At 42.2% G+C, this 11,506-nt stretch overlaps 1 protein-coding gene across 5 annotated transcripts in view; it reads right to left on the reverse strand.

Annotated features, from left to right (window-relative positions):
• IQCK (IQ motif containing K) overlaps nt 1–11,499 on the reverse strand; it is a 123,675-nt gene extending 112,176 nt beyond the window's left edge. Inside the window, exons 1-4 of one of the 5 annotated variants that reach the window (XM_060648656.3) lie at nt 11,274–11,499; nt 3,114–3,178; nt 1,631–1,760; nt 82–179 (exon numbers count right to left, since the gene is read on the reverse strand). In XM_060648656.3, the coding sequence (XP_060504639.3) occupies nt 82–179; nt 1,631–1,760; nt 3,114–3,178; nt 11,274–11,460 (480 nt within the window). In that variant the 5' untranslated portion in view covers nt 11,461–11,499. The remainder of the gene's footprint in view (nt 1–81; nt 180–1,630; nt 1,761–3,113; nt 3,179–11,273) is intronic. The other 4 variants (XM_060648654.3, XM_060648655.3, XM_078439923.2 and 1 more) reach the window with 4 other exon arrangements.
• Between the last annotated feature and the right edge of the window lie 7 nt (nt 11,500–11,506).

An 11,506-nucleotide genomic window follows, 5' to 3' on the forward strand; every position in this document is an offset into this window, starting at 1 on the left:
GGTACTGAGATAATGAGGTACCATCTGATAAAAAGAAATTACTGAGCATTCAGAAATAAAGAAACCCACAAAGCAACTAACCTCAAAACATTTTTCTTTCTTTGCTTGGTGAAGCAGGCTAGCCATTCCAGGAAGCAGAACTGGAAAGATGAATGTTTCCAAATATTCCTTGGGGGAACCTAAACCAAACAAAAAAAATCCCACTGAAAATCCCAAATGGCCCAAATGAATCTGGGAGAAACGTTTGCTTCTGAACCAAAAAAAAAGATACCATCCATGAAATAACATGACCTTAATGCTACATTTTACTCCAGACTGCTGAGTTGGTCTGTATTCTTGAAGAAACTTAAAATATCTTTGAGCCTCTGCAGACTGGCAAGGATGGAGATGGGGTCTTGCACAGGGCCAGGGCCACAGGCACAGACAGTAAGGAGGCCAGTGTGGCTGGAGGGAAAGCAAGGCAAGTGTGGTGGCGATGAGGCCAGAGAGGAACAGGATGGGGGTACGACGTCTAGGGCCTTATAGCCATAGTAATGGTGGTGGTGGTTGTCAAGGCCCGAAGCACACCAGCAGAGACAACAGAACAGAGCGATAGGAGAGGTCTGGCACGAGGGAGGGCCAGAGGAACTGGGCCCAGGGAGATGGAGAAAGTTTAGATCTCTGGCTCCAGGCCACAATGCAGGGCAGCATGATATTTTCTTCCACTTCTTACATTTCCCTCTCTTTGATTTTAATGTAAAATCAAAGTATGCTTGGCTGTTAGTTATCGTCTTTATTATATTTTAACATTCAAGATAAATCAGTGGGATAAAAGATATTTGTCTTAAAAATAAAAATTAGTGGTGCCTGCATGGCTCATTCAGTTAAGTGTCTGACTTCAGCTGAGATCATGATCTTACGGTTTGTGAGCTCGAGCCCTGCATTGGGCTCTCTGCTGTCAGCAGAGCCTGCTTCAGATCTTCTGTCCTTCTCTCTCTCTGCCCCTCCCCTACTCACTTTCTCTCTCTCTCAAAGATAAAAAAACATTAAAAAAAAATAGGGGCGCCTGGGTGGCTCAGTCAGTTGAACGTCAGACTCATGATCTGGTTCAGGTCATGATCTCACAGTTTGTAGGTTCGAGTCCCATGTTGGGCTCTGTGCTGACAGCTCAGAGAAGCCTGCTTCATATTCTGTGTCTCATCCTCTCTCTGCCCCTCCCCGACTCATGCTCTGCCTCTCTCTCTCTTAAAAATAAATAAACATTGAAAAAAATTAAAAAATAAAATTAAGGGGCGCCTGGGTGGCTCAGTCGGTTAAGAGTCCGACTTCGGCTCAGGTCATGATCTCACGGTCCGTGAGTTCGAGCCCCGCGTCGGGCTCTGTGCTGAAGGCTCAGAGCCTGGAGCCCGTTTCAGATTGTGTCTCCCTCTCTCTCTGCCCCTCCCCTGTTCATGCTCTGTCTCTCTCTGTCTCAAAAATAAAAAAACGTTAAAAAAATTAAAATTAAAATTGAAATTAAAATTAAAACAAGAGCATATTCTTTCATACTTATGTGGTCACCTTGAGGTCTGTCCACCCTATCCCCATCCTGTGGTTTTGCAATGTTACAAGCCCCAAATTACAAAAGACAATATTTCACTTCCTTACTTACATGTTTTTGGATGGATTTTTTCCAACTTAACTTGAGGACAGGGTACATGTGAGTCCGTGGTCAAATGAGGAGTTGAATAAAGGTGCTCTGTATTGAAGCCATGGAAAATCGTTTCCTCCAATGGTGAAACCTGATGGGGGGTGGTATTGGGGAGGGAATCAATTCATAAAATTGTTTAAATAACTGTATTTTCTTTATAACCTAACAAAGGATAAAACTCTGTATTAACTTCAGGTTCAAGGGGCATAATGAGCACAAATCTCTGTTCCTCCTCCCTTCTGAGACACCTAAAATGACAATCAAGGAATAAAGCCCTCATAGAGAAAAGAGGACAACCAGAGGATGAAAGATTTGCAAGCATTTCTAAAACAAACGGGTGAAGCCTGTCATCAAATTAAGAAAGAGAAGGAATGGCAGCCCACGATCCACAAGAGGAAATTGCCCCGGAGGATGGGGGTCCCTCGTCCCATCAGAACTCCAAAAGGCTTCAATGATTTGGAGGCTCCCTGCCTGCTAACCCCGAAGAAAAGTCTTCCAGTAGACAATCACTCCCCAAGGGCTCGCAGTTTTTCCACTGGTAGAAGAGACTCATCCAGAAGACAAACCCACATGCACAATAGCAGGGAAAATCACACCAAAGAAAAATCCACTCAGACCCCCATTTTAAATTTTGAATAAATAATCCAAGTTCTCCCACACAGATAAAACACATCAATAGCACAAGAGACAAAGATCAAGACCCACAAAGAACTGACTCTGGAAGAAGCACATACAATTTAGGGAAGAGAACTGTAGTTGGTATCTACAGAGCAATTTGAGAAAGCATTGCATCCCTAAAGCGAGAAGAGGATGCTATGAACAAGGAACAATCACAGACCAGGAAATTTCTTAGACACAAGAATCTCTAATAGTGGCAGCTGCGATAATGTACTAGAAGTGTAGAGACTCAGGTTTGGTCCCATCTCTGTGACCCTGCTCAAGTCGCTGAATGTCTCAGAACCTTGCTCTTTTATTTTAAACTCCATTAAGTCCTGTTTTACTCCAAGTATACTGCCTGAGGGCCCCCCTTCCTAGCTGCCTTGTCCTTGGCCCTCTTAGTACAGTCGTTATTTTGCTCATGCTGGCATACTTAGGAAACGTGCTCTATCACCTGCTGTCCCCAACATGGACATGTGTTGACTCCTTTGTGAAGACCTTTCTCATCCAGGATCTCATTTGAACCCCACAGAGGTCCTACGAATTAGTCGAGGATCATCTGTTCCATTTAAAAGATATGAAAACTGAGGCTCAGAGAGATTATATGAATGATGCCCTTTAAGTCACACCATTAGGAGTAGAGTTAGTATTGGCCACCATTTCTGGTTTTAACTCCAGTGCCTTCCCTCTCCCACCTCCCTAGCTCATGACACTGACATTCGCCAGCCATTGGCACTGTTCTCACGTAAGAACCTTTTATTTGGGTTGGGGCCTGTGTGATACTCACAGTAATCATACCTTCTGGTTTGACTTTACATCCCTCTGGAAAGGGAGGCAGCTCAGCTTCATACTCTAAAGAGTGGGAAAAAAAAAATCCTCAATTCCACACTTCATTGCAGTTTGCGGTGCAATTTCCCTTCCTCTGAATAAAACATTCTTAAATTTTATTTTCCTTGATGATGTATAGAAATGAAAACAACTGGCTATTACAGGTTAGTAATTATCGTGAGCCACCTTATTTAAAATGGGTAAAAGAAGACTGTTCTCTTGCATGACAGAGTCAGGCTTTATGGAAGAGGTTGAGGTTCTTTTGCTGAGAGGGTACAACTTTAGATTTTGCCCCCAAGTTATGGTAACTACCAGGAATGAAAGAAGAGAATGGAGGGAAGCTAAGGGAAGACACGGATAGCTACAGAGGGGAGGGGAGGGCAGAATAGAAGTGACAGAGAGATGGGCTGTCCTTTGCAGTCATGAGGATGAACATGAAGATGGCCCGGTTGGGGTATGCATTTGGAAGAACAATCCCATAAAGACCTTGCTCCTCAAAGTACACTCAAGAACGAGCAGCACTGGGCATCCCTGGGAAGTTAGAATTGCAACACCTCAAGCCCACCCCAGACCTGCTGAATTTGAACCTGCATTTTAACAAGATACCAGCTGACTTGTGCACACAAGTGGTAGCTCTGCTGTAAACTCCAGTAGTTTCCTATCCTGGCTGCACACTAGCATCACTGGGAAGGGGAGCTTTTTGAAAATACTAAAGTCTGGGCCTAACTCCAGAAATTCTGATTCAATGGGTCTAGGGCAGAAATGCTCATGGGCTACATTAGTTACATGCCTAAAAGAAAGAGTGGTAAAAATATTTCTGGAAAAGTCAATGTTTTAAAGGCAAATGCATAATCACTTTGTAGCGAGGAGGAAAAAACAGTTTCTGGGCAAGATGGTATTGATGGAATATAACTGAATTGGACACATGCTTTCTTCTACCACCTGCTTCCTTGTCAGTAAAACATCTCTTGAATTTTTTTTTTAAAACTCCTAGGTATCAGGCTGTGATGAGTATGTTACGCTGCAGGAGCAATTTTGATTTCCAATACTAGCTATATTAGTTTTCTACTGCTGTGTAACAAACTACCACAAACTTAGCAACTTAAAACAACACAAATTTATTATTTCACAGTTCCTGTGGGTCAGCAGTCCAGGTATGGGTTAGTCTCATCAGGGTGAAATCAAGGTGTTGGCCACGGCTGTGATGTCATCTGAGGGTTGGGTCTTCTTCTAAGATCATTGGTTGTTGGCAGTTCTCAGTTTCTTGTGGTTGTAGGTCTAATGTCCCCATTTTCTTTTTGTTGGTGGGACTGCCGGCTCCTAGAGACCACCTTCGAGTTCTCGCCATGGACAGTTCACACATGGTTAGTTGCTACTTCGAGATGAGCAGGAGTCTCTTCTGCTTTAATGTCTTTGACTTGTTTTAAGGGCTCATCTGATTAGGTCCAGCCCACCTACCATGATCTTCCTAATTTAAAGTCAACTGATGACGAACTGTAATTACATCTGGAAAATCTCTTGACAGCAATGCCTAGATTTGTGTTGGATTGAATAACTGGGAGGTGTGTGCAACTGGGGAGTGAGAATCCTTGGATCTTAGAATTCTGCCTACCGTAACAGCTCGGGTTCTACCACTTTGTTTTTCCACTCAAGCAAGTAAATTCACTCTTCTTCCCCAAACAGTTTGAGAAACACGAACATGGTATGAAAACTATTTATTTAGATTTAAGATATATACATTTAGAACTCTGATTACAAAGGCAATACATGCTATTGTGAGAAAATTCCAAAGAATACAGACCTGTCTTATGTAGGGAGTGTAAGTCACATCTGATCCCATCACAACCATAATAACCACTGTATTTACTAACATATGTATATAATATGCAAATACATTTATTTACATTAGATCTCCTACACCAGGTCAGACCATCCAAGTATAGAACCTCATAGCACAGTCCTTTTTCTTCTTCATTTATATCAGCTTTATCCTTATTTGAAGTTTGTAAAAATTAATGACTATCTCTTCTAATAGACTATGTATTTTGTGAGGGAAATTGTCTGGGTCTGCTTATGCTCAGTATCATATTCCCAAAGAATACTTGCTGAATGAATGAATGAACAAAATAAAGAGTATAGCAAGTTACTTTTGACCCTTTATCTATTAATTTGTTCATATTTATTGACGGCCCACTATGTGCCAGGAACCATTCTAGATGTTGAATGTGTGACACCTTTCAACGTTGTTATATACAGGATATGCCACAATTATTTAACCAGTGTACTCTTAGTGGGTGTTCAGGTTTTTTACAATGCTTCATTATTACAAACAATGCTGCCATGAGCATCATTATATATACATCATAAATTGGAAGGGAGATATTTTTGTAGGATTAATTCTTAGAAGTGGAATTGTTCTGTTAAAGAAAAAAAATAATTTAAAATTTGGGCCCAAATGCCAAATGTTCCTACAAAAAGTTTACAACAATTTATACTCCTAATAGTAAGACTCTCCGTTTCTCTGGGTTATTACCAATCCTATATTTAAAATGATATTTTGCTTTTATCTGCATTTCATTGTCATTTATTTTTATTTTTTCTATTTAGATTTTTTCTAAGAAGACGTCTTAGGAATTCACTTAAAGTTGATGGAAAAAATGCAAATTTTTTCATCATACAACCACAAAAGATAAACAGTTGAAATGATTATGTAGAAGCATGGGAAAATACATTATCTTCAGGACAATCTGATGTGTTTGTGATTTCAAGTCTGTAATATTTAAGAGAATCTGGCATATTTGAGAACTTGTCACTTTTGCCTTGTGATTTCAATTTAAAATATATAATTGATTACAGACTGATGCTTTTTTCCACTGAAAGCCACGAGTGTGTATAAATTTGATTAAGTTTGTAAAGAGTATTGAACTCATTAAAACAACTTGATTCACCATGGTTTGACTCAATTTATTTTTTGAAATAATTTTTAATTAAAATTTTTTTTTTGTGTTTATTTATTTACTTTGAGAGAGAGAGAGAGAGAGAGAGAGAGAGACAGACAGAGCAAGCAGGGGAGGGGGATAGAGACAGGGAGAGAGAATCCCAAGCAGGCTCTGAGCTATCAGCATGAAGCCTGATATGGGGATTGGGCTCACAAACCATGAGTCAGATGCTCAACCGACTAGTCACCCAGGTGCCCCCAAAACATTTTTAATGTTTATTTTTGAGAGAGAGAGAAAAAGAACATGCACATGCACGTGAGAGAGCATGAGCCGGGGAGGGGCAGAGAGAGACAAAGACACAGAATCTGAAGCAGGCTCCAGGCCCTGAGGTGTTAGCAGAGACAGATGCGGGGCTTGAACTCACAAAACTGTGAGATCATGACCTGAGCAGAAACCAAGAGTTGGATGCTTAACCGACTGAGCCACCCAGGTGCCCAGGAATAATTTCTTGTGGCTAAAAATACACAGGACAGGACAGTAGTACTGTGCTTTGTACCTCACTTGGAGAGCTTATTTAAAATGGAGAGCTTGGGAACTTACCCCCAAGAAGTCCCACCTCATTAGGTCCAGTACAGAGCACAGGAATCTGCATTTTAATAAGTAATCTAGATTTGATGCAGGTGCTCCCAGTCTACACTTTGAAGCATGCTGTATGTTGCCTAAGGGTTTGGAATTGAGGGACACACACATCGGAGTTCAAGCCTGGTTCTGCCACTTGCTTCAGGCAAGTTTCCTAAACTCTATCTGCTTCAGTTTCCTCATATGTACAACAGGCAAAACCCTGAGTTCTTGTGAGGTTTAAATGAGAGGAAAAGCATCTAGCAGTGCCTGGCACATAAAAAGCAGCTCAATAAATGTTGCCATTAGGATGACTTGAACAAATGGTAGGTGATGAAAGAAAGAAACAAACAAACAAAAGATCATTAAAGGGCTTAGGTATTAAGGTAAAGAGTTTGTTTATCATGAAAGCTATGAAAATCATTGCAGGTCATGGCATAACGTAATAAGATTTGAATTTTAAAGACATTCCTGTGGAAGATGGTCTGGACGGTGGCCTTCTGCAAATAAAAAGCTACAGCAGCAATCCAAATAGGAAGTGGTAAGGGCCTGATCTAAAGCAGCAGCCATGAGAATCAAGGGTGAGGAGATGGGGGTTACAAATGTTAAGCAGGTAGAATTTGTAGGGACTGGGGATCATGGAAAGCAAATGGGAAGCATGTTAAGATGAATCTTTGATTTCTGGACTGGGTAGCTGAATGAATGATGGTAACACTCATTGAGATGGAAAGTTGTTGGTGTCTAGAATAGTGCCTAGAGTCATTACTGGCCCAGCATTTAAAACAGTTCCCAACATGGGTAGATATGTTGACAATATATGAGAATAATTTCATTGGAACCATGACATAAGTAGGAGCTAGTCTGCGCTGGGTTAAGAGAATAGGAATGAAAGTGGTATGAACAAGGGCAGTGTCTTCTTTCCAGAAGCTTGGATGAGAGAAGAAAATGGGAAGACAAGGGCTAGAACATAATAGGGGCTAAGGGAGAAGTTTTTCCTTAAGATGACAGACTAAAGGATGTTTGCAAGCAAAAGCCAGTAAAGAAGTTAGATGTAGGAGAGGGGGTAACAGAGCAGGATCCTGGGATCGCAAGAGGATGGTACCAAAGCACAGATGTAGGCGGAGCTGTGAATAGCAGGGTAAACACTTCTTCCATGCATGCAGATGCAATTATGTTTATTGGTAATATGGAAGTTGGAGGATCCCCTTCCTGCTTCTGATTGCCTTACTATTCTCAGTGAATGCCTCCTACATTTACTAAGTGGTATCACACAATGTTTGAGGAGGGCAGTAGAAACTTGGGACTAGCAGATGGGGGCTGTTGATTGACAGGCACTGTGAGAGCCTCTTGGTGTCATTTTTCTCCAGCTGTACTCAGCTGCTGCGCTAGGATTACAAGCAGGCATTCAGAGCTGGTCCATACCGGTATCTGGGAGTTGGGATGGAGGAACTCGATTTTACAATAGCTTTAAGGATTGAGGCCAGAGAGGGTTTGGAGTGATGAACCAATGGCAATGAGGATGCTGATGAGAGTAGTAACAGCAATATCAAAATAGAAGATGGGAAACTCGCGATACTTTGACTCAGTCTTCCTTAAAATTATAGTTAAAAATCATGTCACAAGTAAGATTTAACTAGAAGCCTTGGCAGTGAAGGAACTTTATTTATCAATAATACAAGTGCCTTTGAGAATACAAAGGTCAGAGGTAGTCGTCACTGTTAAGATGAGACAGAAAATTAAAGAACATTTACAAGTAAGTTGTCAACTTATATACACACACACACACACACACACACAGCAGCAGCAGCATAGGACAGTCTTAAGTCAGATATTTACCTGTTCTGTATTTCATTTTCTTGAAACTGAGTTTCTGACGGGTCTGATTGCTGTGATAATTAGCTTAAAAAATTTTTTTAACGTTTGTTTATTTTTGAAGGAGAGACAGAGTGTGAGCAGAGGAGGGGCAGAGAGAGAGACACACACACAGAATCGGAAGCAGGTTCCAGGCTCTAGCTATCAGCACAGAGCCCAACGCAGGGCTCAAACTCACAAACTGCAAGATCATGACCTAAGCCGAAGTCAAATGCTTAACTGACAGAGCCACCCAGGTGCCCCAATAATTTGCTTTTTAAATGGAGATATACTAATAGAATGTAATACTTAACCTCAAACATAGAATTACCACAAAGTCTGTTTTTCATGTTTGTCGTGAGACACTAAATCTTACTATCTCTTATAGAAAATTGCATGTTAGAATGTTTAAGAAATTGGGTTTATTCACCTGGGTTGTAATAATCATCACAGCACCTGAGTATATAATTCACCACCTTTGACCTCATTAACTTCTTCAAAAAAAAATTTTTTTTTAATTTACTTTTGAGATAGAGACAGAGCACGAGCAGAAGAGGGGCAGAGAGAGAGGGAGACAACGAATCTGAAAGAAGCTCCAGGTTCTGAGCTGTCAGCATAGAGCCCAGCGTGGGGTTCAAACTCATGAACTGTGAGATCGTGACCTGAGCCAAAGCTGGACGCTTAACTGAGCCACCCAGGCACACCAGACCTCATTAACTTTTGGATGTAACTCTGTCACTTTGTGAGCGGCATCAGTTCACTTGCTTTTTAGAGAGCACCAAAACCTTTTGTCTTTGCTTTCTCCCTACAGGGCTGTTTGACCAAAATAAATCCCATGATTCTAAAACACAGTGCAAACCATGTTTCTTTGTTAACAACAACAAACATTTATTGAGCACTTTCTAAATGCCAGACACTGTGCTAAGCATCTTCACATACATTTTCTTATTCAGTCTTCACAACAGCCCTGTGAGGTAGGTAAGCAGTTTCCCTAACAACATACGAGTAATAAACTGTATTATGAAGAGCTGTTTGGTTTGGAGAAGTCAAAATATCTTTCACTTTCCTGGGGAAAAGAGAGCCACAACTACCTTCAAATAAGAGTGGATTCTTTATGGTAGAGTGAGATCAACTTGGGCCATGGCACCAAGGGGGCAAGGATCAAAGGATCAAATTATAAGGAGGACTGGGGCGCCTGGGTGGCTTGGTCGGTTAAGCGTCCGACTTCGGCTCAGGTCATGATCTCATGGTCCGTGAGTTCGAGCCCCGCGTCGGGCTCTGTGCTGACAGCTCAGAGCCTGGAGCCTGCTTCCGATTCTGTGTCTCCCTCTCTCTCTGACCCTCCCCCATTCATGCTCTGTCTCTGTCTCAAAAATAAATAAACGTTAAAAAAAAAAATTATAAGGAGGACATTCAAGATGAAATAGATTTTTCTAAATATAATGTAATGCTGGAGAAGGAATTCAAACACTGGATTCAGGTGAAACAGACAGCTGCTGAGGTATCGATCAACTGTGTCCACTAACTATTCTCTTTCTCCTCTGTATTTTTCCACTTGTTTCACCTCCTTGCTCTCTCTCCTTCTATCTGATCCCATATACTGATGCATGCACTCTTTTTTCCATTCAACATTTACTGGCTTGCACTGTCCAATATAGTAGCCACTAGCCACAAGTGGCTATCTAACTTTGTTAAACTTAAAATAAATAACTGAGTACTAAAGTTACACTAACTACATTTCAAGTGCTCAGTAACCATGTTAGTAGCTACCACATATTTTTTTATTGAGATGTAACTCATACATAACATTAAATTAGTTTCAGGTGTACAACATGATGAATCAGTAGGGCTACCATATTGAAAAGTTCTACTGGGCAATGCTGTTTCACACAGCTGAGGTAGTGACAGTAACCACAAGAATGAAAAATCTTGAGTTCTTGACCGTGAGGAGCTTACAACCTACAGGAGAAAAAGACCCACCCAATATTATTTTTTCAAGAGCTAACAATGAGCTCTTGTTGGAAATCGGGCAGTTTGCTAAGCACTTTCTAGGACTGTTTAGCTGCAACGCTCCTAATACCATAAAATAGGTGTCATCATTATGCTCATTTTACAGAGAGGGCAGTAACTTGCTCAACATGTGAAGAGTATTGTAAGGCCTCATGACCAAGCCTATGTGTAGGGCCACAAAAGAAGTTGGGCTAACCTCTATTTGAGGATTTTAAGGAAGATTAGAAATGGGAGAAGGATTAAAACCCAAGTCTGTATAGACCACGCTTACCCAACCTGTGGGCTACAGACTACATCAGAATTACTTAGGATGCTCGTTACAAGCACAGATTTCCTGCATCTGATTAAGAGATCTGGGGGCAGGGGCTGGGAACCTACGTTTTAATCGAGCTCGCCTTCTCCGCCCCAAGATTCTTTCCTATTCGTTAAATGAGGTTTGAAAGCAACAGTCCCCACCACGGGGTCCCCTTGTTCCGCTTTCCCCTGTCTTCCCTGCCTTTAATCTGACTACGGATCAAGGTTGGAGACTGTGCTGCGTAATCTCGGACAAACCTCTCGGAGCCTCAGTTTCCCCATGCGTGAAATGGAAAGCCCGGCGGGCCTGCGGCGCGGCTGCTAGAAAGCCATTCAAAGTAAGCGCCCAGAAAACGCGGCCCCAGCCTGACGAGTCCCGCCCCTCTCTGCCGGCCCGGACTGCCTACCCTCGCAGATCTGCTCCCACAGGTTCTTGCCCAGCGGCTCCGCACCCTGTCCGGGCGAGACGGGTAGCTCAGGGGATACGGGGGACACGGTGGGCACTGGCGTCCGGGTAGCATCCGACAACTCTGTAGAGCCAGCCGGTTCCTCGCGAGGACCAGTGCGACTACTCACCCGCCCCGGGGCCGCCATGGCCACGGTTTCCAAGGCAACCGCCCTCCCAGCAGGGCTGCGACCC

This window comes from Panthera onca, chromosome E3 (genome assembly GCF_046562875.1).
Source record: "Panthera onca isolate mPanOnc1 chromosome E3, mPanOnc1 haplotype 2, whole genome shotgun sequence".
Classification (NCBI taxonomy): Eukaryota; Metazoa; Chordata; class Mammalia; order Carnivora; family Felidae; genus Panthera; species Panthera onca.